Source organism: Dermacentor albipictus, chromosome 8 (genome assembly GCF_038994185.2).
Source record: "Dermacentor albipictus isolate Rhodes 1998 colony chromosome 8, USDA_Dalb.pri_finalv2, whole genome shotgun sequence".
Taxonomy (NCBI): Eukaryota; Metazoa; Arthropoda; class Arachnida; order Ixodida; family Ixodidae; genus Dermacentor; species Dermacentor albipictus.
The window spans coordinates 57,947,210-57,975,195 of NC_091828.1; the positions used below are offsets into that span (position 1 = coordinate 57,947,210).

At 44.4% G+C, this 27,986-nt stretch overlaps 2 protein-coding genes and 1 long non-coding RNA gene across 3 annotated transcripts in view; all 3 read left to right on the forward strand.

The window, feature by feature from the left end:
• The first annotated feature begins 205 nt into the window (after window positions 1-205).
• The window catches only part of LOC139049268 (sodium/iodide cotransporter-like), a 56,805-nt gene continuing 29,024 nt past the window's right edge, over window positions 206-27,986 (forward strand). The window contains exons 1-3 of the mRNA XM_070524639.1: window positions 206-616; window positions 7,980-8,045; window positions 10,598-10,649. Coding sequence (XP_070380740.1) covers window positions 275-616; window positions 7,980-8,045; window positions 10,598-10,649 — 460 coding nt within the window. The 5' untranslated portion in view covers window positions 206-274. The remainder of the gene's footprint in view (window positions 617-7,979; window positions 8,046-10,597; window positions 10,650-27,986) is intronic.
• Window positions 13,336-18,143, forward strand: LOC139048794 (uncharacterized). The gene has a single exon (XM_070523448.1). It carries the CDS (start codon window positions 13,356-13,358, stop codon window positions 14,670-14,672), a length of 1,317 nt encoding a protein of 438 aa, XP_070379549.1. The 5' UTR covers window positions 13,336-13,355; the 3' UTR covers window positions 14,673-18,143.
• LOC139048450 (uncharacterized) lies at window positions 18,740-26,770 on the forward strand. Its single transcript, XR_011507710.1, has 4 exons — window positions 18,740-19,141; window positions 20,132-20,236; window positions 22,908-23,051; window positions 25,812-26,770. It is a non-coding gene; the product is annotated as an uncharacterized lncRNA (long non-coding RNA).

Here is a 27,986-nt window from a genome sequence, read left to right on the forward strand (position 1 = left end):
TCTTTGGAACTGTACTTAGAACTAGAATAACAAATGAATAATTCGTATTCGTTCTCTCCAAATAAAAACGAGTTTCTTTTTCTTAATCTAGTATAAGCCGTTGGACTGAGCGTAAAAGGTAGTGCGCTAAGTGCCAAGAAAAGTAGAATTGTGCGATGTGAGCATAGAGCGTCACGAAAGTTTTGCTCTTTGCAGAGTGATTTAACATCCGAGTGCATCCTGCAGGAAGGACGCTACAGGCTTTGAGAACGGGAGGAAAGAGACCTATTCGGCGATGAACGTCCTGGAATATGTCCTGTTCGGAGTTCTGGTCCTCGCAAACCTTTCCCTGGGTCTTTGGTTCTCCTTACGGAAAAAACATGGTCGACATAGTGGTTCGAATTCCGCAGCGGTTGAAGTGTTTCTCGGAAGTCGGACGCTCATGATGCTTCCTCTGGCAGCTTCAACCGTGGCATCCATCCTTTCGTCGACGGGGCTTGTCGCCTTGCCTGCCCACTACTACGCGTACGGCTGGCACGTGCTATGGAGTGCGGGGACGCCTCTATTACTTTTCCCTTTGGCTACGCGCGTATTTGTGCCCGTAATCTACGACCTTGGGGTTACTTCAATCTTCGAGGTGAGCGGCGTTCACTTGTTCTTGAATAGATCATTCTTTGCGAACAGTGCAAAATTCATAGACGGCAAAACGACCGATATGCTGTCACATATATCACTTATGCTCCGGCACATTCGACAAGAGCAGTGCCGGAAATCGTATTCAGTGGTTTCATCACGGTACAAAAGCAACTCGCTCAGCGGAGCCCTGCTTTTTGGAGGTTAGGCTTTACTTCAAAATTGAGCATGAATGCTTCTTTTCAGAAGTTTTCCCTGTCCATCCGTTGTATGTCTGTGTCTTCCTATCAAACAATAACAACAGTAATAATAGCAATTATAATAGTAATGATAATACACGGACAGGTGTATTGTTGCGAAAGCATTGAGTTGAGCTCATTTTGTTTGCGTTGTGTCATCTCAAGCGCTGTACCAATATAAGCGATGTCACCATTAGCCTATCTTTATGTCGAATGCAGGACGAAAGCAACTCCCAGTGATCTTCAACTACCCCTGTCTTGCGCTAGCTGATTCCAACATGTGCCAAAAAATTTCTTGATTTCATCGCCCCACCTAATTTTATGCCATCTTCAACTCAGCTTCTCTTCACTTGGCACCTAAGCTGCAGCTCTAATGGTCCGCTGGGTATGTGCGCTACGCCTTACAAGCCTTGCCCAGCGCCATCCTCTAGCCTTAATCTTTACATAGAATATCAGCTATCTCCGCTTGCTCTCTTATACACACCACTTCATTCATGTCTCTTAACATTAAAGAAAGAATTTTTCGCCCCATTACTCCTTGCGCGGTCTACCCCAAGTTTCTATCCCATATGTTAGCACTGGTAGAAAGCAGTGATTGTACACTATTCGTTTCCACGACAGTGCTAAACGCCCAGTCAGGATTTGGTAATGGCTGCGGTATGCACTGCAATCCATATTTATTCCTCTGTAAGTTTTCTTATGAGGATCACAGCCCCCTTTGAGTATTTGACCTACATACACGTACACCTGCACAGATTCTAGAGGGTGACTGGAAATCATGAATTTTTGTTGTGTTACCAGGTTGATGAATATTACCTTTGTCTTCTGAATATTCATCGTCAAAACCGCCCTTACACAGTATAACTTCTTGGGCGTGTTCTTTGATAGGCACTGATGTCACTGTAGCGCAAAGAAACACGGACAAGAACCAGGACCGGACATGACAGGACCCGTGTTGTCCTGTCCTCTTCTTTGTCCGTGGTTCTTGGCGCTACAGTGGCTTCTGCTCTTACACTTTCTCGGATAAGGTCCTTAATAATTTGACGATATGCATCCCCAGTGTTGCTGAACAGGACAATGCCATCTGATTGAAGGTTTCTAAGATATTGGCCGTTGATCTCCGCTCCTATGCCTTCCCATTCTAATAGCTTCTAAGCGTGCAGTGAATAGCACTGGGGAGGTAGTCTCTTCTTGCCTGACCACTTCCTTGATAGGTAATCTTCAAATTTTCCTTGTGGAGAAGCAAGGTACCAGTGGAATCTTCATAGATATTTCCCAAGATGTTCCCGTATACCACCTGTACTTCTTGAATATGCAATGCCTCTACGGCTGTTGGTATCTGTACTGAATGAAATGACCTTTCGTAATCTGTGAAAGCCATTAAGAGAGGTTGGTTGCATTCCCCGGATTTCTTAGTCTTCTGATTGATCACGTGGACGCGTTCATTGTAGAATATAAGTTCCTGAAATCTGCTTGTTTCTTTTTTTGGCTGATTGAAGTCATAATATATGTTGGGCTGATTCCGTTGAAAATTATCGTGATGAATATTTTATTCAATACTGAAATCAAACCAATGAGCCTTTAATTATTTAAATATTTAGCGTCTCGCTTCTTATGGTTCACTATGTGGGCCGAAAAGTGTTTACTAAGTGGGTCTCGCGCTACCTGCACGTGAGCGGTCTTCTTTTTGACCGGTTCTGAAGGTGATAGTCGCACCGCTACAAGTACGATGTGTGAATTATTCGAACTCTCTGGTGATCTTGAAGCCTTGAGACAGTGCGTATAAAGGGCCAAAAGTTTTTCAAGCATAATATCTCCTGCATCTTTGATAGAACAGACTGTTACTGAATCTTCGCAGCGGTTTGATACAGTGACGTGTCTTGCAATGCCCTTCTACCTTCATCGCTAGTTGTTACCTTGTTCAAAAATGTATGTGCTTGCAATTTCCACGCTAGTGACCGATGCGGCTGTTAAAAAATACTGATGTCTTTATCAAATTGGTCACCTTGGAATCAACTGCTTGTATTCCATCAAAGGAGTACTATTAAGTTTGTGATAGCTACCTCGGGCGTTGTCACTCGATAGACTAAGAAACAACGTGGCCTCACAAAGGCCACCCAACGCCAACAAAGATGGCTGCGCAAACTGAACCGTTTAACCTTTGGCAATGGAATTGTAGGGTCTATGTCCGCAAAAAGGCCCCCCGTGCAGCAATCAATTTGAGCCAAAGAAGACAAACCCCAAGTCATTCTCCTACAAAAGACAAATACCGCTACACCCTCGCTATCCGACTATGACGTGACCGCTACATCACCGCAACACAAATTCAGAGGTATCGCCACGTTGGTCAGCAACAAGCTAGCCCACACGACACACAACATTAATCACGACCGCAGAAACTGCGAATTCATTCTCACGGAAGTCTTCCTTAGAGCCACGAACGCCAAGAATAAATTTATCATAAACGTTTACAGCAGCCCCAAGCACAGAGCACAAAAATTTATGCAAATACTACAGCTCGCCCGCAACCGTGCCGGCGACAACCCCATGATCGTGGCCGGGGACTTCAACGCCCCTAACCAGGCCAGGGGATACGTCGCCAGCAGGGCCAAAAGCAAGGACTTACTAAACGACGCCGATGAACTTGACTTAATGCTCATCACAAACGCCGCATACCCCACAAGAACGGTTAACTCGGTCAACCACGACACAACGCCGGATCTCACTTTCGTCCGGAAGGTTCCAAACTATCAGTGGAACAACCTCTTCGAGGATCTGGGTAGCGATCATAACATTGTTGAGACAACGACTGACACCCCATCTAGAGAACCCAGAAAGATGACGTACGTCGACTGGGACAAGCTCCGCAAGTTAAGACACTAAGGCCGAACAGGCAAAGAATCAATGGAACAATGTACTTCGAAACTAAAGGCCGACATTAAGGCGGCCACGAAGGAAATAGAAACAGATCTCCCCGTTCAAAGCTTGGACAGCTGACTGACTCACATGCTCGAAGCCAAACAATCGCTCACCAAGAGATGGAAAGAAGAAAGACCCCATCGACGGCTGAGGAAAAGAATGTCTTCCCTCAACCGCCTGATTGCAGAATATTGCAGCCAACTATATAAGCAGCAGTGGAACGAAGTGTGCGACGCTGCGGACGGTCGCATGAACAGCGAGATGACGTAGCACCTGCGCAAACACATTTTAGACAGAACCAGAACCAAAACGGACCAGAGTCGCACGCTCAACAGGATCATGCACGAGAAACCCAAGACTATCACGGGAAATTACCTCATCGACCATCTCGCCGATAAGTACCACGCGCTGGCCAAAAATGCTGTAGTCATGACCGCCGAAACATGTCGCGGCAACACCAACCGAGATCTAGAGCTGGACTTCTCAATCGAAGACTTACGCATGGCGCTTCAGAACCTAAACAGCAAGTCAGCGCGTGGGCCGTACGGCGTAACTAACAAGGCACTTAAAAACCTCGACGAAAGCTCAGTCGAAACCCTCACAGAGGAACGGAGCACTGCCCGAAGACTGGAAAACAGCCCTCATCGTGTTCATCCCAAAGACTGGTAAGGCGCCCAACATCAATAAGCTCCGACCGATCTCGCTGAGGTGTTGCGTCCGCAAGGTAGCCGAGCACGTGGTCATAAACAGGCTCTCGAAACATCTTGAAGAAAAGATATCTAGCCCGCAACAATGATCAGCTTTTGACCCGGGCTATCCACCCAAGACGCCATGAAGCTCCTGAAGCACGATATCATTGACGCAGACACGAGAGACGCGAGAGTAAGCCCCTGGCTAGACCTCGAAAAAGCCTTCGATAATTTATCACATGACTACATACTGGAGACGATCTCTAACCTCGACCTCGGCACTAGACTCTACGCTTATACAATATCGTTCCTGAGCGACAGAACGGCCACCCTTCGCCTAGGAGAAATCAAGTCCCAGAAATACAAGCAGGGCAGCAAAGGCACCCCGCAAGGTTTTGTCATCTCTCCGACGCTTTTTATCCTTGCCCTAGCCGGCCTAGGCAAGAGACCGGATCAAATCGAGAACGTAAAATACACCATATACGCAGATGACGTAACGCTCTGGATACCCGGAGGTAGCCGCGGATCAACTAAAAAAGCTCGACAGCAAGCGATCAACGCGATCGAGGAATACCTCGCTCCCACAGGCCTGCTACGTTCGCCCGCGAAGTTGGAGCTCCTTGTCTACAAACTATCGAGAAGCAGTCCCAAGCCAGAGAGCAAAATCAGAGACACACACGCCATCACTCTCTGAACAAAAGATGGATGAACCATTCCACACGTCAGCAAAATCAGAGTCCTCGGCATGCCCATTGACAGCAACGGCTCTAACGCCGTGACAGTGGAGAAGATCATGACAAAGTAGAATAATTAATGCTTTGAATCTCATACGACGCGTAGCAAAAAGACAACATGGCCTTAAGGAAGAAAATATGCTCAAGCTAATACACTCCTTTGCGCTATGCCATTTCACGCACGAGGCGGCCATGCACAGATACACAGGAACCACTACACATGCGGCCATGCACAAACTCAATGTGCAACTGAGGAAGCTAGTCAAACTAGCGCTGGGAATCCCCAACAACACCGAGACAGAGCTCCTGCTGCAACTGGGAGTACACAATGCACTTGAAGAAATCGCCGGAGCTCAAGAATGGCTTCAACTGAACATACTCTCTGTAACCAAATGTAGAGAAATCGTAGCCAAACTGGGTCATAACATCACAGCTATCGAGATTCTATACCAAAGCGTTCCGACGGACACCCGCAACTCCTACACGGTTCGCCCAATCCCGGCGAACATAAACCCCGCGCACCATCAACCCAGAAGGCTGGCACGCGGATCATTCATCCTGCGCGAAATACATGATAAGAAGATCCTAGCCTGTTTCCTAGACACGGCGCAGTACCCTTCCAGGAAGGCCTTCGTTGCAACCACGATCAACAAGCTAGGTCAAGTCACAAACGCTCTCTCAGCCAAGACCCACAAATCCGAGATAGCAGAACAGGTGGCCATCGCACTCGCGCTCATAGATCCGACCACCACCCACGCCTACAGCGATTCATGCTCGGCCGCGAAAGCCTTTCAGAAAGGAGCCGTTGTAAGAGAAGCACTACAAATAGTCAATACATCCGCACCACTGCAGCATTACACCATCTGCTGGTTCCCGCCACACCTCGGATAGATCGAGGACGTCCCTCCCAATCTCAATGAGATGGCTCACAGGAGTACGCGAGACCTAACCCTCCGCGACGCCACCTATTGTGGTCGTGGCCACCCCAGCGAGAATCGGGACTCTCCCTCCACATACAACGAGATCACAAAGCACTTTTATCTAGATCGCAGAATATACAGCACACCTCACAATCAGCTCACCCGGCCTCAAGCCCTCTCGTTCAAAATGCTTCAAACCAACACGTACCCCCCGTAGAAAAGACTACATCACTACATGCCTGAGCTCTACACTTCATATTGCGAAAATTACCATAGCACACTAGACGTGCACCATTTGCTCTGTCCGTCTGGTCGGACCCCCGCAAACAAGAATCACGAGTACGGCAGGCTACAAGAAGCATTACGCAGCACGGACCTGGCGGAGCAGCTCTGGGCTGTCCAGCGAGTCCACGATGCCGCCAGGGAGTTACAACTCCCAGTCACAACTTGGGAGTAACCCTCTCTATGGGGCTTTGCGCCCCGTAGCTCGCAGAACCTTCCAGTAAAGTTATTCCATCCATCCATTAAGTTTGTGATTATCTTCTGTAAAAAAACGGCATTCAAAGTCGTGAGATGCCACTAGTCAGCTGAATTCTCTATTTATATGCATACCTAATATTTATCTATGTATGTGACGAATCTGTGAATGAACTTAACAGGAAGTTTGAGCTTGCACGCTTCCATGTGAATACATCAGAATGAAGAAATTGTCTGTCTCGGAAACCAGTGCACTGAATTTCATATGATTTGTTGCTAATAAAAGAAAATATATAAGTACAATGCAGCAAGCGTCATTTTTATATAGGCAGCGAGTGTTCAGAAAATTTGTTGAAATTCACAGAATAATAAATGTCTAAAATATCAAGTCTACAGCTCTTCAGCAAAACAGAGAACTGAACGAGTTGGTATTGGTTGACCAATAGAACTCTAAGTAAGCAATGAAAAGTGATACCAAAAGTCTCTAAACAGAATTGGTACACTACACACTGTTCTGAAATATACAACGAATTCCGAAGTAGTACTTTTGCAGAACCCTCGTAAATAATGCAGTAACTTCACGCAAGCTCTGAATTCGCATATCTAATTTTTCCGCTACAGATATCCTAACAGAAATAGTGTACAGAAATGCGATACCTATTTCTTGTGCAGGATTATCGATTGATAAAGTTCGAGCTTCAGGTTTTTAAGCTGGCCATTTTAGGGTAATGTTCCCGAAATAGTACAGGTGTTATGCAAACATTTGGCTTCAAATAATTGCTCAAGCTTCCTAAGGCTGCTTTCGAGTGTTCTAACTGCTACAACGTGTAAAAATGTATTCTGGTGAACGTAATGTCTGATCAGAGTAAATAACTTTTCCGTACAGAAGACATCATTCATAATGCATTACAGCTCAATAGAACGCTAGCAGAACTGCAGAATCCAGAGGCGAATACATTACTGTGGAGTCATATTGAAAGACAATGTTTTTATCGTATTCTGGTCGCATGCATTTCGATAAAAAGCGGCACGGAAGTGAGACACCAGATAAATTTTTCTCAGTTGACTCTTCAGTGTTCGGTAGCATAACTTCGTCATCCTTATCGCAAAAGGAGGTACAATATCTGCAGCGTGTTTCGTCTGGCACGCATTTGTAGTGGGTCTGCACTGCTTTTACTGATTCCTTTCATGTACACATACACTATCGCTTCCGGAAGAACAACTGGGGTTGATAGTTTAATGTTTCTTATGCCCCTACACTCAATGTATGTGCGCGTCTTTATTCGTTGTGCTAGAACATGGGCACTCTCTCATGCCAAACAACCAACGCAGATAGTCAACGTATCGAACACGTATTAACGCTATCCTTTACGATTTCTCTTTCCGCAGTACATCCGTATGCGCTTCAACAGCGCTATATCATTCACTGCATGTGCTATTTACATCTTTTTAACGGTAAGTACAACAAAGATCTTAATGACTACAATGCTGCTTCGTAGTGCCCGTTCCTACGATCAGCACAGAATCTTGCAGCGCGTGGATAATCCGAATAAAAGCAATGACGAATAAAAATAAAAATCGGGTGATTTAAGGGCAACTTGCACTTTTTAGTGACAGGTTACTGAAGTCCATATCCCCCCCCCCCTTTTTCCCCCGCTGTCTCCAAACCCACGAGTAGGAATATCGTGCGAGCTATACGTTGTCATTTCGCACTATTTGTGGCATGCGGACTCTAAACATTAATTGGAGCGTTTTAACAAGGCTTTTATGTTTTAAAGAAACTGCCATATTGTCTGGTAGAGATAAATAATGAGGGCAAGCCTGATTGCTTAATGCTGGGGCCATTGATCAGGCGCCGATTCCGGGACACCGTCTGTAACGGGCCAGGTGAAAGGCAAAATTCAAAACGGAAAACAATCACTGAGCACAATAGTTGCGAGATACGAATACAGGACCATTTGAGTCTAAGACCGATGCTTTGCCTTGTGGTCTTTTATCACATCATAACCACAAGTGTCCGCACAAAGTCGGCGGCTGCTGCTGCTGCCGCCGCCATGTGCATATAAGAGGGGAGTAAACCCGATGACAGAACAGTTTCTTGGTGAACGTAAGCAAATGTGCAGAAGATGTCGACGGGCATAACGAGAAAGCGTAGTGAGCGTGCCTACGCTGTGCTCTCGACCAACTAGCACAGACGCATAGGTTGCAGACTTAAAGCTAGAAATATTTTACATTTCGGGCACTTTATGAAATGTGACATAGTAACCACTATTACGCATGAACATGATGTGGCAGCCGTGCATAAACGAGGTGTCAATGAATTCATGCAATAAGACAGAAGCCAGAAAAGAAGATCACGCAGCAACAAGGAATTTTATTTGCTTGTTGCTAAAAGCACCTAACCGGCATGTGTTGATAGTGTTGGAGTATTCCGTGAGAACAGTATGGCGGACGGATGCAATATGAAGCGTTCTTCGGATGCGGGTGTGTAGAATAATCTTTCTTTCCTTTGCGCTAGTGCCTTCTCTTCGCAAACTAAGGCTGATTTCTATTTCTGCCAGAGTGTCGAACATATTGTCAAGCATCCGAGGTATAAACGACATTTCCAAATGCAATTTATAGAGGCCATGAAACAATGCTGGCTAAAAAATGTGTCATATATGCTACCTATGCATAGTTTTCGTTGAACATCTGCCATTTTCAGCATTACAATCAATGTGTTTTAGCATAGACATATACGTAGTGCTAGAAATTATTTTGGGCACGGCGTGCGAATCCACCCATAGACGCAGTCCTGCTCATAGTTGTTTTACGGGCTTCTGTAAAAATTGTAACTTCTTATGCAGATTCCATCCGGCTATTTGCAGTCTTTGACCGATTACATCCCCCCATGGCATTGACCCTTTTATGTATTTGTTTCTTCTACTGCGTGCCATCTGCATGTGCTATACTTGCAAATTGTTCATGCTCGGGGATTTCTCATCTTCTATATTCTGGCTACAGGGGTCAATAAATGTCGTCAGGAGTGTACAAATGCATCATTGTAGAGCCAAAGTGCTTTCATTTCTTGTAAAGATTGGAGGCTTAAAATTCGGAATGTGCGACGGAATTTCGCATTCGCAGCAAGATTGTTTATAGTTTCGTTGTGCGTCTAGAACTTACCTGTAATCAGGACGCGTGGAAATTTTATGGACGGATGTTTCCAGCCTTTATCGAAATGTTGAATGGTCTGCTTGCGCAAAGTGTTTGTGGGCTTGACGAATTTAGCCCAGTCAACGTCACAGCACAGTGACAAGTTTGCCTTCCTTCACACATTACGTGTATTCTTGGAAAATGATCAACCGACATTTTTTTTAGAGCTAGAACGCATAGTGACGATAAAGTACATAGGCGACGAGCAGTTATGAAAGTTACAAGAAACTAAGATTATCGCCTTCCTTCAGATATTTAGACGATGAAGATTCTGACTACTGGGGAAGCTTTGTTAACACTACACTTTCATTTTTTTTTCTGGTTCCTTGGAGACATTATTAGTTGACCTGGCGCAGCGCTTTACAGGCTATTTTTCGCGAAAGGCCCAAGAAGTACATTTGAAGGTGTTTTCCTACAATGTAAGCAGGTCAATATCGCAGGCCGTAGAGTTTAAATAAATTGTGAGACTCGTATGCCAAAAGCCCGATATGATCATGACGTATCCCGTAGAGGCATACTCGGGATTAATTTTGACGAACTGGGTTTTTGTAACGTGAACTGAATGAGTGGTACAAGGGTGTATTTTTATTTAGTTCCCGTCAAAATGTGCCTGCCACTGTAGGTGGGATTTGATACAGCGCCCTCGGGCTCAGTAACGCAACGCCAAAGCCATTACGTCACCGCGATGCGCACGCCGTCAAGTAGCGCACTGTAACGGCGAGTGTAAAAGTAGCCCTACTATCGCGCAAATTGTGCTATTCACCGAAGCACGTTAATGCATACGTTTGAAACATCTTCCCTTTTGCTTCTTTCAGCAAAGTGTCGGTGCTATCTCTATTTTCGCAGCGTCCTTGGCACTTGAAGCAGGTAGAGTACATCTTATTTCACGTGTTTTTTTTTATTATTAACGAAGCCCAAACGCCTGTTACGGGAATAGCACAGGCCGTTGAGAATAACAATAAAATATGGTTACACTTACCACTCTTACTAAAAAGTTAGAAAAGATAAAGTAAATGCTGGTGCCATGGCACATCTGACGAAATGTAAAGGCCTAGATATTTTACTATAGGAGCTTTTTTTTATGGCAGCGTTATTATTTCTGTAAAAACAGACATAAGGTACTTCACGCACTTTCAGGAGGTCAACTATCTGTCTTAATATCTATGTTTGTATGTAACCATCTTCCCGCCTACCCGGGAGCCTGGGAACTGCGTGGTTGAATGGGTACGGCAACGGACTCGTGTGCTCAGAGTACAGGATTCGAATCCGACAGTCGGACTGGCTTTGCTCATCGGGTATGTTAACATGTGTACATATCTGGCTTTTACACTTTACAGAAAAGCCCAGTAACCGACTGCAATTACTCCATTCAAAAATATGGTTGAACGCAGTTACCAATTAGCGCCCCAAGAAATAAACTGAGTAACTTATCAATAGTAATCGAAAATTTGTATGTGACTTTCGTACGAACCTTTATCAGCATTGCGCAGATACAGCAAAAAGAACCAGTTGGCTTGGCAGTTTCAGTGCGTCCTCGGCAGCCCTTGATAATGTTCATCGGCGCGAGCAATTGCAATATAAAACTTCGTAGGTCGTCGTCCCTAGCTTTTGTTGTGAAGGCATCTGGCAGCGTCACTGAAACTTTATCCAGGAGAAATAAAATGAGCGAAATGCAGGGAGATTAGCCAGTTTGGTCCACGTGCGCGCTGGAAGGTAGGGCAGTGTTGTTACATATACAGCTATTACGCAGGGTATTATGGTTAGTCAGCATCAGGGTCTTCTGTGAAGCACGCCCTATTGGAAAATCCTATTTAAATTCAAACTGGGTTATACAGGTTTAAACTAGTTTTAACAGGGACCTGTTTAGCAACAAACAGGTACAAACAGGACCAGTTTACACACGAACAGGTTTGAACGGGGTCCCGTTTGGCATGCAAACAGGTATAAACTGGACCAGTTTACACACGAACAGGTCTGAACGGGGTCCCGTTTGGCATGCAAACAGGTATAAACTGGACCAGTTCACACACGAACAGGTCTGAACGGGGTCCCGTTTGGCATGCAAACAGGTATAAACTGGACCAGTTCACACATGAACAGGGCTGAGCGGGGTCCCGTTTGGCATGCAAGCAGCTATAGGCACGACCAGTTCAAGCAGAAACGGGTCTTAACAGGGGCCCTGTTTGCAACTAAACTGGCTTATACTGGACACAGTGGCACCATATAGGGTCGCCTGTTTGGCACAAAAGCTGGTTTATTCTGGAGCTTTGTGGCAACCATACTGGATGGTATCATGCATACGAGTTTAATGCTTGAATAGAACTGGGGAGGAACTTTTTATTGTTCGACATCCTGACAATTCAGCCACTAGTGCTAAATTGGGGTCATTATTAAGCTCTACAGAAATTGCGTGACTACCTCGGAACATTCACAGACCATACTGCGATATGCTAGCTGCGAATTTCAAACCGATTCCCGGTCCTGCCCAGTTGAAAAAGAAACAGGAATTCCTGCTGCAACTACAGCAATTTCTGTTGTACGACAGAGGTTCCTAACGTTTCTGAAGTTGCGACAGACATTTCTGACGTTACGACAGCGATTCTGACGTCGCAACAGAAACATTCGGTCGCGACGGCCAAGAGTTGTGAAGTCGCAACAGAAGCACTTTCCGTCGCGGCCCTTTAAAATGTCAGCTTCGCATCGGTGGTGTACACTGTACTTTTTTTTCTTGCGCGGTATTCAATCGTGCTTCTAAGAAGCCGGCAATACTGATAGCACCGACACCGGCATTAAAGTCGACGTTGCCAATTGTTATAATTGTGCCGTAACGACGCGGCACCAGCAACGCCCTACCAATTGGCCCTACCGGCCTCCTCAAAATCGGCCGCTGATATAAATCATACCATCTGCGGGAATGGCTGCGTATCCGCGTTGTTTTATTTGGTAAGATGGGGCACACAGGCCTGTGGACTTGCATGTGCGGTTACCCTGACACATTAGTTAATTTCCCAGAAATGTTGCACAGGTATATGCGAAGCGGAAAAGAAGCTTTGGATTGTTCCACAAAGTTGCGTGAAAAGCTGTCTCGCTCGGGTCTCATTAATCTGGTACAGCGCTGCCGTGAGAAGCCAGTATTCTGTCGAGATGAAGACTCACCCACGAGTGTTTATGTAGCTGTATTGCATTGAACACACGAATTATATGCGAGCTCAAAAGTGTAAAGAGCAAGAGACAACTGTCGAAATTAGCAGTAACAACCCTCAGTGTCCCCGGTCACCCTCGTCTATTTCTGAATTTCGTATGAAATATGGATATCGTTACAGCACAATCGATGGTCTAGCACTCCACGATGTACCTGTCGATGGTAACAACGCTTTTGCTCATCTCTTCGAGATGCGGCAGTTGACGCGGTGAAGTGAAAGCGCATCATGGCTTTTAAAATGCAAATGTAAACAGCAACCCAGACAGCAATTTACACTCTTGACATAGCTTAAACGTACTGGCAGTGATGTTCGGCGTGGTGCAGTGCAGTGGAGAAAGAAGAAGACGGCGTTCCGAACGGTCGCTTTTCTCATGTTCTCCGCTTCAAAGGATTTATCGGCCCCTGGCCGAGGTGCTACTCAGGCTTCAGCCAGCAGCAATGACTACCGTGTTGTGTTACCCCGTCTTCCTACCGGTAAGCTGGTTGTAGACTCCGTTTTCCTGCATGCTGACTTAAGTGGTCGACCGTACCGAGCCCAAGACTTCAGAGACGCCCTTCGGACCGTTATTGACCTGAAGGAAATAAGTTCCATCGGACAATTTCAGATGTCGCACGTGTGGATGGTGACGTGCAAATCAGGGATGACAAAATCAAAGCTAGTCGCATGCGGGGAATTATCCGTAAAAGGTAGACGCTGTGTCGTCATTGATCCTGAGCCCACGGAAGTTAAAATGAAGCTTTTGTGGCTTCCTGAGCGTTTGGAAGACGACTACATACGAGATGCGCTCCAGGCTTACGGGAAAGTCAAGTCTATTTCAGCAGAAAGCTGGAGAGTATCGGAGATGGAACAAATGCGTACGCTAAATCGGGACGTGGTGTTGACTCTTGCCGATGGAGTGAGCGTGGGGGACGTTCCACATCTACTACCTGTTTGTGGAGTGCAGAGTCTCGTATTAATTCCAGGCCGGCCCCCACTTTGTCTGCGCTGTAACAAGGTGGGGCACATTCGTCGAAACTGCAGAACCCCACGTTGTGAAACCTGCCGGCGCTTTGGTCACACAGCTGAAGAATGTGTCGTAACATACGCCGATAAGTTACGACACAGAACAAAGCCTCCGGATGAAAGCTTGCAAGAACACATAATGGACATTACGGAGGTTCTTGACGCGACGGGAGACGTTCCCTCTTCAGCGGAGACCCGCTGTGCCACTAAGGCCCCTCTGCCTGTTGAAGACAGTCACAATGCCATCGCCCGTGAATGCCAACTGCCCACTGCCAACTGCCAACAATGCCAACTGCCCGTGAATAAAGAAAGTAGCGAAGAGAAAGATGACCAACCGAAGCAACAACCCAAAGGAGCACCCGCTACCACGGAGCCAGCTGCTGCCCAGCAAGCGAATGAGGGAGCCGGAAATGACTCATCTGATGCACCCAAGCAACTCGACACGTGCACTGAGCCGGCAGAGGACAGCCGAAGTAACGCGGATACTTCAGTTCCGAAGCGCCGTGCGACCAACAGATCGGAATCAAGCACAGACAGCGAGACGACCAGTACCACAAGAAAAGCACGTCGCCGCAAAACATCGAAACACTCAGGAAAGTGCCGACGATCACGGTCCAGAAGGCCTGGTGGGGTTTCGGAGGGAGCCTCACCGTTGCCCTCTAGGACCGATCACATAGATCATTAGGTCCAAATACTTGGTAGTCACCATGGCCCTGTCCCAGCAACTTCAATTCGCAACCTTGAACGTACGAGGCCTTAGGTCTTTGCAGAAACAGGCGCAGCTTCGCCGGCTTTTGTCTAGGAAGCGCCTCGACTTCGTCGCCGTGCAGGAGACGAAGATTGAGAGTGACGACGAGACAGAAAGGGCTTTGCGACCTTTTCTGTCTGAGTATAATGTTTGCGTTTCACACGCTCTTGGTTTATCCGCGGGCTGTTTCCTGTTTCTGAAAAAGAGCCTACTTTATTCAGCTTTTAGTTATCATGTCGACACTGAAGGTCGATATATATGTTGTGATTTTGTGTTGCAGGGTGTGCCATGGCGCATAGTCAACGCCTATGCATTTAATGACGCTGCAAAACGAGCTCTTTTATTTGATACTGAGTCTAGTCTATTGGACTGTGATCGCTGCATTGTTTTAATGGGAGATTTCAATTGTGTATGCGATCCGAACGATCGAAGCGGCCATAACACTCAGCGGGACAGGAGTGGTGAAGTTTTGTCTAACATAATAGAAAATGCAGGGCTCGTTGATATAGGAGTGTCGGGACAGGGAGCTCGCTCTTATACAAGAATTCAAGGTCATTCCTACGCCCGCCTTGATCGGATTTATGTTTCTTCATCAATCCTCTCTCGAGGACTATCCTGCATTACTATCCCCGTTTCATTCTCTGATCATTGTATGGTTATTGCAAACATTGGTGAAAAATTTGTAACTAATTTCCGACCACAGTGGGCACTCTGGAAGCTTAACTCTGAGCTCCTAAATGATCAGGAATTTATTAATCGCGTGCGCATGGCTCTAACCAATTCTCTGTCTAGTGACTTGCCATTATTTGCTGCTTGGGAACTCTTTAAACAAGAGGTTCGTACAGTGGCTATAGAAATTGGATCGGTGAAATCATTCTATAGAAAGTATGAAGAAAAAACGCTTCTTAAGAGCCTATGTAGCCTTTATGAGATTGAATGCGAAATGCCAGGCACTTACATTGTTGACATAGAAAACATTAAATGTGAGTTACAAAAGTATGACGCACTGCGTTACAGAGGTGCGCGAATTCGATCTCGAAACATGCGCGCTCTGCAATCTGAGCAACCAACACGTCAAGCTTTACTTGACGAGCGACGTCACGGTATTTCCAAAGTAATTCCGGAAATATACTCCGAGGGTAGTCTTTTAACAAATACTAATGACATCATTTCTCAGTTCGAAATTTTCTACACTATGTTGTTTAGTGCCCCTCCGAATGATCACGATGCAAAAGTTTTAGAGAGTTTTGTATCTCTTGTAAAACCATTACAGGATGATGACTGTGCAGTCATCAGTGGTAGCCTTACGATTCAAGAAATTGAGCTAGCTATTGATCAGCTGCCTCTGTCGAAAACACCCGGCCCCGATGGACTTTCAAGTGAATTTTACAAAGCTTTCAAATCAATTATCAGCCCCATATTATTGGATATTTTTATTACAAGTTTAGAAGTTGGCGCCCTTCCGCAGTCTTTTTGCAAAACCCACACAGTTTTAATTCCCAAAAGTTCAGATAAAGAGAAACTGCGTTCTGTTGAAGGCTATCGACCAATCACATTGTCAAACGTGGATTACAAAATTTTTGCGAAAGTTCTATCTAATAGATTGCAATTTGCGATGTCAATTCTAATTGGTTCCCATCAGACGTGTGGAATCAGGGGCCGATCAATTCAAACCAACATACATATCGCCCGTACCCTTCTTCAATACTGTTATGGTTCCACTGAGCAGCTTGCAATGCTCCAGGTAGACCTTGCTAAAGCTTTTGATCGTGTGAGCCACTCCTATTTATTTTCTCTTTTGGAGCATGTCAATGTTGGCTCCATTGTGCTTAAAGGCGTTAGGCTTTGCTACACCTGTTGTACTACTCGTTTAATTATTAATGGCCAACTCTCCGAACCCATTTCTATTTGCTCATCAGTAAAACAAGGATGCCCGATGTCCCCACTACTATTCGCCCTTTACCTGGAACCGCTATGCTTAAGCGTAATTCAGTCGAGTAACATCCATGGCTTCAATATACTGGGTAATGAAGTTAAAGTCTTAGCTTACGCAGACGATCTAGCGTTCTTCTGCACGGATAAGTCCAGTGTTGAAAAAGTAGTATCGAAAATAGAAGAATTTGGCAGTGTATCAGGAGCGCGAATGAACTCCTCAAAAAGTTTAGGCTTATGGTTTGGCTCATGGTGCTATACACCAGAACAGTTTGCAGGCGTTAAGTGGACTGATGTCCCGCCAAAGTATCTTGGCGTGCCGCTAGACGCATATAAATTAAGCGCACACTATTGGAAAGAACGGGTTTCGGTACTGCAAAGTTACGCCCAGACATTCGTTCCACAACGACTTTCTATTTTTGGGAAAGCCGAAGCCTGCAATAAGTTCTTGGCAACAAAAATTTTCTATGTATTGCAAGTTATCCATTGTGCTAGGCTATACATCCAACGCTTTCACCGTATCTTTGCGACCTTCGTATGGTCTTCAACTTTTGAGCCCATGAGGCGAGACAACATTTTTAGGCCTGTTAGCGAAGGTGGGCTGGGCTTAGTACACCTTTATGTGCGGCAGATAGTGTCTCGTTTCTTCTTTTTTCGCGATACTTCCCATCCTGTAATTCCTTCATACATGCAAGTCACACTTGTTAATGCGTTACCTGATTTAGTTGTTTCTTCAAGTTTTTCTTCGCGCTTATGCTTGTGGGGGTTCATGCAAGAAGTTTACTTGGCGGTTCGTTTCCTGACAGTTCGGTTTTCCACTGAATACTTGTATTCTGTGTCGCGCAAAACGTTGTACAAAGACTTACTATCCATGCTATTCCCGCCTCCACTTTACCGATCAATATACATTAAATTGCCAGGCCACGATGTGCTAAAGCGAGTTCGCAAAATGTATTTATCCCCTTGCTGCAAAACATTCTTTTATAAAGTTCATAGTGAAACCATACCGGTTAAAGCATGGCTACAAAAAAAGGGTATCTTTGTCTCTTCTGTTAACTGTCGCCTTTGTGATGTACCAGAGACAATTGAACATTGTTTTATTAGCTGCACCGACGCCATCCTTTTTTGGGATGTCCTCCAACGGACTTTAAAGAAAGACTTTGAGATTAACGCTCATACTGTGCGATACCTGCTGCCAACCTCTGATAATAGTGCACCTTTCGATATGTTTTTTGTGATGGGAATGCACAGTTTGTGGAAAACGCGAATGATGGACCGCAACGCCGAAACGGTTGTACCTACAAGGGCAAATTTCATCCAAATGACGCTACACCTAAAGCAGGTTTATGATGGACTCGGTGTGCAACCGGACTGGTACCCTATTTTGGTGAGGTGCTTATCCTTGCCACCCTTCTAAAGTGACACGAACGTTTCTACTCACAGTATGAACGCTGCCTCTTCTGTGTGACTTTCATTGTGCCCTCGATTCTCTGACTATGCAGAACTGGTGAACGTCTAGTTGAATGCAACTATAATAAATACCATGAAAGAAAGAAAAAAAAAATTCGGCGTGGTGCAGTGGTAAGATGCTTGTCTCGGAACCGTCAGGTCCTAGGTTCGAATCCTTGGCGAAAGGCATTTTTTTTCTACCTTTGTTTTTTTTATTTTATTTCGTATTAATAATTTTACATATCCTTAAACTGGCCTCTGTCAATTTTTATTAAATATTGATCAGGAACTACAGAATTTTCGACTACAGGGCGTCACACTACAGAGCACAGAACGACAGTCACAACGTCCCAAAATACGACAGACTGAAAATTTGCTGTTGTGTTTTTCAAGTGGGTGAGACGTCTATACGGCGTATACGCAGATTGCTGTCCTCTCTATTAAAAGCAACGTTGCTGAAACACGTCGTGCAAGACGCTGTACGACTCGCATAACATCGAAATACAACGCCGTCACCATCCATGAGATCACCGAAAGCACGGTCGCTTTCGGTGGCGGCCTACAGATGGCAGCACAGGGAGCGCCGGTAAAGTTACAGGTGATATTATTTTGCCGTCCTCAGTTGTCGCCACATGTGAATGCTTGCTGCATTGACGCCGTCCGATGTAGTTGTTTAATCGTGTGTACGCTGTGCCGAGAGAAATTGTGGTGCATTTTGTATGCATTTAGAATCACAAAACCCCTGGGACCGCGTAATGTAGCCCGCAGTATCCTTCGTGTGGTGCGCCGATGTCGAAGATATGACCCTTCGCGCTTCCTTTGTTCCGGGCTCATGAACAGGATCTCCTCCTCTGGCACTGTCGCATCGTATCGCGCTGTACGGAAGAATTTGGTGAAAGTTGTGCTCTTACATCCTGTAGTTGATCCGCAATTCAACAGTGTGTGCGCCGGAAGGACCGTTGGTGCAGTCGATGCCACGGCACCTGCGACACTAAAAGGAGCGTTTTCCGAGTACGCCTAGAAAGGTAAGTCCGGCGCTTGCGCGCATTCTTCCTGTCTATGGTTCGTGAAGTGTGCGTTGTTGTACGTATCGCAAGATCCGTACAACAACCGGATCCGGATTTGTAAAGCAGCAAGAATTATAAATGTGCTTTTCAAATGGTTGTTCTTCATGTCGCAGTGCACATTTAGCAAAAAGTTCCATGGAAATTGCCCTAAAACGTGTTCATGTTACCAACAGCTCTATCTGTGGTTTATTTACTTTCACCTATGAAGCACGCTAGCGCGGGTGGTTCTTTGATCTAAATGGGCACAAAAATTCAAGCAATGAAAGTTACTGTTTGTGTACATAATTTTTCATTAAGAAATGGTATAGGCATTTCTAGAAGTAGTACGTCGATGTGTCGTCGTCACAGCTAACAGCTGCGCGAGATGGCACCCGATTTCTTCGTCGACGCATGGCCAGATTTTTAGCTTGTATGGAAATTCTTCTGTTTATAGAGTGTCGTCAGATGACGTGTATTAGTGTCCTGTGTGTTTTCGTGTACTTGTAAAGGATTCCGATCTAGCAGAGAAGCCGAAATTACATAAGCAATGTTTCTTTTTAATCGAAAAATCTTTCTCTTTTCTGTATTGTCCCTCCAGAAATGAGGTGGCCTGTTGTAATTTTAAGCGCATCGTCCTTTGGGAGTAGTGCTTTGTTGCGCCGCATAGACAAGTTAGGTTTTGGAACGCTTTTCATGTCCTAAGGAATTTTTTGATAGTACAATTCACATTTCACGTTATACAGCTGTACGTTTGTGCGAACCTTTTCATAGTAGATTCACGTTCTCTACAGTTCGATTTACGTGTTATTTAACCGCCTGTGATGTTACAATCAGATATTTGCACAACCAGTTGCAGCTTCATGTAACTGGTTGTATGATACTTTTTTCAAAATATGACGTGATCTTTTTATATCACAAGTTTGTAGTTTCAGCAGGGATTACAATAAATAAGTATTTATTATTGTTTAGGGATGGCAAGATTTTGTGAACCAGAGGCACCTCCACATATGCACCTGCGGCACTTCTGCAGCCTCAACAGCACGGAAAAGTACCTGATGTGCATGCTGTGACAAGGTGTGTGCAAAGTAGTTGCTGCCACTTACACGAGCTGCAGATTTTGTTGGTATCATCCATGTTTGGAAACTCTCCTGAATTTTTCGTGGGTTTACAAATGTGGGCTCATTTTACAATTTTATGAATGTCATTTTAGAAAGACAATGAAGTTCTGTTGGTTAAGATGTTTTAAAGCTGTTGAGAGATTGACGGCATGACATTGTTAAAATGCATGTAAAAAATTAATTGTAATGGTACTTGTACTGCTTTATTATTAGCGATGCAATATCTCTAACGAGAACATCAGAGGGGCACTTGCTTTTAGGAAGTTTAGTCAGATAAATTCCTGAAGCAGCGTAAAGCTCTGTAATATAAAAAAAAAATGTTGTCAGTTACTGGTTTCAAGTTCGCTGCTGCTTTTCATGCTGCACGACAAGTTAAATAATGGTTGATAATGTGTGTGTGACGTAATAGTTCTGCGCAAACACACGTGGTGGAGAGAAGTAATTAATAAAGGGAAAATCAGGCATCCACCCGCTCGTACCATTTGCTACAAAGGAAACCTGTATGTGTTCCTCAAAAGGAAAGCCGCACAGTTGAAGAAAAATTCGTCCTGGTCCGGGACTCGAACCCGGGACTACCGCCTTTCCGAGGCAGCCACTCTACCATCTGAGAATACCAGCTGGCTAGCACATGGCAGGGCGAAGTCGAATTACTTGACAACGCGAAGCAAAAGCAAGGGTTTGACGTAATATTTTTTCTCCTTTATTAATTACTTCTCTACACCTTGCGCGTTTCCGCAGAACTATTACGTCAGACCCTTGCCTTTGCTTCATGTTGTCGACAAATTCGACTTGGCCCGGCCATCTGCTAGCCGCCTGGTTATCTTAGATGGTAAAGCGGCTGTCCCGGAAAGGCGGTGATCCCGGGTTTGAGTCCCAGACCTGGACGGTTTCTTTTTTTCAACTGTGAGGCTTTCCTTTCGAGGAATCCGTACGGGTTTCTTTTGTAGCAATTGCTACGAGCGGGTAGATGTGCGATTTTCCCTTTATTAATAATGTGTGTGTGTATGCAACAATGGGGGTGCTGAGAGCAAGCTTTAAAATAATGTGTGCTATGTCCCCAACAAAGAATTTAGTGTCTGCAGCATTTTTACAAAATATTATGTTCACAGGTTGGCAGGTATGACATAATGTACAACACTTTTGCTGTAGATGCATTTTCATAACGTCCATTTTCTGTCTACTTGAATCGTATATTTAGAATTTGGCCCACCTTCAGTTTGATCAAGTTACATAGGTAGCCCCCTCTGAGTTAAATATAATTAGGAGCTATTGTAGATATGCATGATATACCTACTCACTGTATTGTGACAGATATTTTTAGGGACTGTGTTGTGAGGCATGCATATCCTTTTACCTGTATGTCTTGATGCAGGTTGCCCGACAAAAGCATAAATACTTTGCCCACCTTTATTATTATGCTTTCATGTAGACTTCTAACATGTGTGCCCACATAGACTCCATGTTCTTATTTACATTTTTCTAAGTATTCACTGTTGTGCATTACATTATTGTGTTACATTACTGTGCATTACATGATTTTCTTTGTTTTATTTTGGAGGGGGGTATTCATTTCTATAATAGTACAGAGAATAGGAGTTCAAAACAAAAAGCCACGAAAGATGGCTTAAAAGTGTATGAAGCTTGGAATTCTACATTCCATCCCCTAAAGCGCTACCAGTAGTAAAACATTCCTAATTGTCTTTTTTAGAAGCTAGCTGCCAGATACATAGTCCCATTATGAGAGTATGTTATTTTTTCTTCTTTGGTCTGACTTGTTTTGTTGAATGTTCTCCTTGTTAGTTCAGAATTTGTTTTCTTGCCACCTCATGCAATACTCCAACTGGAGCCTATGAGCTATGTGTATAATAAATAAGTAAATTCCTAAAGCATGCAACAAACCATGCAGCATAGCATTTAAATGTTGCCAGTTTATAATGCTTCTTGACTGCAGCGCATCATGGAGCTTGAGGTTGATCTCTTCAGATGTAAAACAAATTGCAGGTTATGAAAATGTGGTCCTACAAACTGCTGGTTACGCATGTCAGTCAGCCTGTTGCAGTGGTCACAAGTGAGAATGTAACCAGAAGCTGGGCGTGCTCGGCCATTTTGCATATGGCACAGGATAAAGCTTCACCTCTGCCATTGCTTCTCTTATAATAATGGCCTCCGAGTATACATGCCGAGTTATGCTTCTGGGGACACCTATTAGTTAACCTTATCAGGTAATACCATTAGCCTTATGGGTGCTATAATGTTGCAGTGCCTGCAGGATGGCCAGCATTACAACACATTAAAATTATTGTACAAGTCATGCAATGGTATCGGGATTGGCCCACCAAGTGGCAACCTTTAATTACACTATACCTGGGATCAGCTCACTCAGTCAGGGAGACATCCATGCATAAGGGGAGGGGTATGGCAAATAGAGGGCGTTCGATTAATCTTTCTCACATAGATAGCTGATACATATAATCTTTCTTAAATTGGATGCTTTGTTGCTCAAAGTGAAGTTACTTATGGGCATAATGTCAGCATTTCGATCCTATTTATGCTTAACGAAAGTTGCTTTGTTCAGTGTCACTTTTTATATTGTTTCGCTTGTGATTCTAAGCTCACTTGTTTTATAGCTGCTGTAGGTATGGCTGGACCTGGAGAAGAAGTGTAAGCAGACCATGCTATGTTGCTGATCTGCGCTGATCTCCACATCCAAGTTGGTCCCGCGACAGTTGGGCACCTTGTGCCTTGCTTCATTGACAAGGTGATATAATATGGTGAGCTTGTACTTCAATATCGGTATTGAAAATTATGTTAAGGAAAAAAGACAAGGATTGGTCTTTATGATAGATACACTCATGTTCTTTCTTTAAGGTGTTCTTTTGACACTGTTCTGCATGGACAAATTTTTAGAGAATTATAACAGTCCTGTATTGCAAAGTGCCATGGCGCTAGTTTATGCGTTCAACTAGCACTCTTTCACCAAAAAAAGCCTTATTTAGCACACAATTCACAAGGAAAGAAAGGAAGCAACAGGACAGAGTGCTACTAACAGTTCAGTATTATTGCTCGCACAGTGATATTGTGCAAAAGGTGAAAGGGGGAGAATAGATCTGAATACATGCTGTTCGCACAGAAACGAAAAGGACGCATCACATGGTGAGCGTGACACTTGTTTTACAATGATAAGAAGCAGTCTCACTGTCTAGTAATTCTGTGCATGAGGAGCTAGCGCTAGGTTCCTCGTCATACATATAAGAAAAGCCTCAGATATCTCCAGCGCTTTTGTCTTTATATTTTGTCACGATCAAGCAGTTTTCAAACATAGGTGCATGTGCGCCGAGAGCAGTGCACTACCACTGCTAACTGACCCATGCATCAAGTTTGCTTGGTCACGCTGCCAGTCATTTATACATTGGCCGGTTTATCCGAAGTAGCCTCTACTGCACGAAATGGTATGTGACAGACACTGCACCTGTGTACTGTACGTGCTTTGTTACATGATTTTTTTCTCAGATAGTGATGCAGGCCTTTTCATTATTTACATGCCTACACAACAAACCAAGCCAGCATGAGGCAACTGTTCTCGGCACGAAACAAACTTGATTCGTTAGTTTTCGTTCATTGGTGCGATCACACTAAGGCAGACAAGCTTGTAGGCTCTGCTTCTGCAATTTGTACAGCACACTGACAGCACTGGTGTGGGCCTCATCTGTGGGCTGACTGATGGCACCTTCTACGGCGCAGACCACTTGTGTTGGGCGAGGCACCAATGTTGACGTTTGTTCCCTTGTGCAAAACAGCAGTCCTAGGTTTTGAGTAGTTGTAGGAAGACAAGGTAAACACAACTTCCATGGCTTGAGTGGGCTCATTTCTCTTGGGGCATCTAGCTTTTTTTCTTGCAACTGTGCAGAGGTGCTTCCCTAGAGTCGGTGTGAAAATGGCATAGAGCTGTGCATTCGGGAACTCCTGAACAATGATCTGCTGTAGTTAGGGCTTTGCGAAAATGCACTGTCTACCAATTGGTAGAAGGTGCATTATTCAGCCACTGATTTCCTGTTGGCATGCTTGCACTCGGGCTGTCAGTAATTTCTTGGCTTGCCGAATTATCTTGAGGCCCCACGCTGAAGTTGCTACCGATGTCTTCATGTGCAGACTTTTCAGGATGAGGTTTTTTGCTTTGCAAATGTTGTTGAAAGGTAGGTGGTGCTTACAGGTAGCTATTCTAGATATTAGTGGAATGAATTGGCCCATCTTGCTTCATCAAACATCGTCACGCCGACATCAGTTGCACAAACAAAAAACCTGGCCTACTCGCAGCGTCGTGCACGAAGAAACAAACAAATCAGCTGCTGGATTGTCTTGACATGGCATACTAAGCTGAGACCGGAACTGCTGTAGCTACAAACCAGGCAGAGACGATGATGATGAGCAGGGATTTGCAGTAGCGCCACTTCGTGGGGCAGCAAGGAGGCTCTGTTCAAAACAAAAATGTCGTTCAGCAAGTAGAACGATGCAACGGTCAGAGTCGGTGCATGGTGCTCTCGATCAAGTTGGCTCAAGGAGTGTCCGAAAAACCAGACGAGAGGTTGCAAGGCGTCCGAACTTTCGGAAGTTGTTATACATTATGGTCCATGGGGAGAATGGCGGTGCCGTGAAGCAGACCGAGTAATCAAGTCCGAATTTTTGGAGTCCGGAAAATCAGTCGGCGACTGTACCTATACCTATGTGTCTATGTATACCTAGGTGCAACAGTGTTTGCTATGATCTGTGCAAGAATTGCTGTTGCCCGTAGATGCCCAACATGTCGGGTGTCAAGTTGTAAAATACCTTGCAAAAGTGATCTACGGAAAAATACCGCTTCTGCTATATTTCGCTTTTGCAAGAAATTTTGCGGCTGCTGGCACCTACCTTAAAAGGCTTTATATGGTCTTCGCATGGCCAGGGCCTTCTACTTTTGTGAGTTTGCTTATCTCGAAATTTACCCCGGTTTTTATAACTTCAAGTTGGCGGGATCCCTAGTCTCCTTTATCGTGTACCCAATAGACCTTACATAGGGGTTTTGGCATTTCCCTGCCATCTAAATGCAGCCATTGTGGCCGGGATTCAACCCCATGCCCTCTGCCTGAGCAGCGCAATGTCAAAGCCAGTACACTACGGTATTTTGCTGGCAGAAGGGTTTAGTTTCTGAATAATTTATTATCTCAACCTGTCGGTGTTGTTTTTAAAGGTATTTCATGTTTGTATTCTGTTGCTTCAATACTAGTAATTATTGCTAATCAAGCGATGTGTCCATCTTTTTCCTATAACACTTGCTTCAATCGCCTGCTAATTATGACAGCTTATTCTCCCACAGTAATTCATGTTCCCTTGAAACATAGGCATTGCATGAAACCACATATTTTTCAATAAGATTTATTCATTATCTCCTATGACCGGAATGCTGAACCTTTCTTATCTGTGGAAACATAGGCGAATTTGCCTATGTGCCAACCTGTTGCATGAATCAAGATAAATTATTGGCTTTACTTTTTCAGGTGCCCTGCTCGCTCTCACCCAAGCAACCCACTCCAGCGGTCTTCTCTCGGCAGACTGGATGCATCGAAATACCGTTAGAAGGTCCAATAAACAGTGCTTGGGACATTTATGACATGCTTTTTTTTTAAGCCGGATGACTTCAGGCTTAATGAAAGCTCAAGTTGGTGTACAGAAATACCTACGTAAAGTATACTTGTCTTTTTCACTTACAAGTACATGCCAATACTTTGCCTGACATTTTTCACCCCAAAATTACGCTTTACTGTGGATTTGTGAACAAACCATTACAACGAAAAGCACTGCATTAAAACGAGTACAAGTAATCGAACAAATACTTAATCTGCAAGAATTACATTTGCATACTTGTAGTAAATATGAAAATGAGGTACAGTCTTCTTCAGGGTGCATTTTCTTGTAGGTCATACATAAAGAACGTACTCGTGGGTCGTACAAAACTTGTTCATGATGTATCACATCAGTGTTGGTAGTGCTAATCAATTTATGCCGAAAATTGTGTTCATCTTCGTATCAAGCAATGTGCCAGGCAAACCTACATGTGAAAGTGGCATTCTTGTTGCAAACATAATGCAGATCTACTTCTCTTCAATGCTGATCGCAAATACACAAATGTACAAAATAGGTTTAAGAGTAAATTATATTAAGCAACATCAATCCATTCTGAAAGGACCAGGTATGATTGCAGCAAAATATAGGTCTGAACAGGGGCAAACAGGTCTGGCTTAGATAGGACGGGTTTAAACGGGTCAGGATTAAACAGGATTTAAACGGGTCAGGATCAAACAGGATTTAAACGGGTCAGGTTTAAACAGGATTTAAACGGGTCAGGTTTAAACAGGAATAAACAGGATTTAAACAGGTCAGGACTGAACAGGATCAAACGGGGTCCCGTTCCATAACCCTATTTGATGAAACCCGTTTGAAAACAAATAGGATTTTCTAGTAGGGACAGCGCTTGATTATTCTACGGCATTGGCGATTAGGTTCATAAGAGCACCTGTTAGGTTGAGTTGGTGCGGATACATACAATACAATACCACGCAATACAATACAATCTTTATTGCGCAGAAAGAAAAACAAAATACAGATAGCAGGCTTGCCAAAGTCTCAGAGGGCTTGACTGGCAGTGCCTGACAGTCAGGTCACAGAAAATAGCACGCAGTTATTGGCGGAATTAGCTATTAGCGGGTCGGAACGAAACACTGAAGAATTTATGCAAAATAATATTGCCGCGTTCTTCCTCCATGTTTCGTTGCCGTCTTGGGAATCACATACAGTACTTTCTGTCTAAGGAAAGGGCTGGTGTATACCCTATCTCAAAATCATTATTCCCGAAGTGTTTAATTACAATACTTTCGACAAACCAGGGAAGTGAAGTTTGGCAAATTCAAAAACTTGAAGACACCTGTATCTTTCCTTGGACACAAACCGTACACCATTATTGACAACAGTGAACATTACATGTAATTCGTCACGTAGAAGTCTGGTACATATGTGCTGATCATTGTCATCATGACATCATGAGTTCCCTTGTGTGAAATATCTTAATTCTGGCCATTCACGTGTCAAAACTGCAATTATGAGGCACGCCGTAGTGGGACACTCCAAAATAATTTAGGCCACCCGTGGTAGCATGGCTGTTTAATGTCGAACAGTAAGAAAGCAACATCGTGCGTGAGCCTCATGACTGTTCGCCGCACGTGAGCACGCTTAAAATAATTTATCAATTTATTCGCGCGGCCTTCTTGCTGGAATGCTAAATCATTTTACTCCTATTCCAGAACATAGCAGTATCACATTTTGGTTAAGTCTCAGTTTCAGAACGGTAGGCGAAATCTGCTGCAAGGCTCATTTCGCAACAAAAATATTACGGCGGAGCTCATGTCACGATGACGGTCGATGGTAATGCGAATAGCCATTTAGCAAAGTAGCGAAGGATACTAGACTTCAAGTCAGGTTTAGTAAACACGTGTAGTGATAATTTTGATACATCTGTTGCTTCGTTTATGTGCCACATACTCCAATATCGTCGCACTTTGCTATGGCACTCGCTTGTCAAGTTTGGTCGTGAGCTTAAAGGAATGACGACGGCTGAATGACGCCTATGCAGTGGCGATAGAAAGACGAAGACATGATATCGATCAAACGTCAAAGGC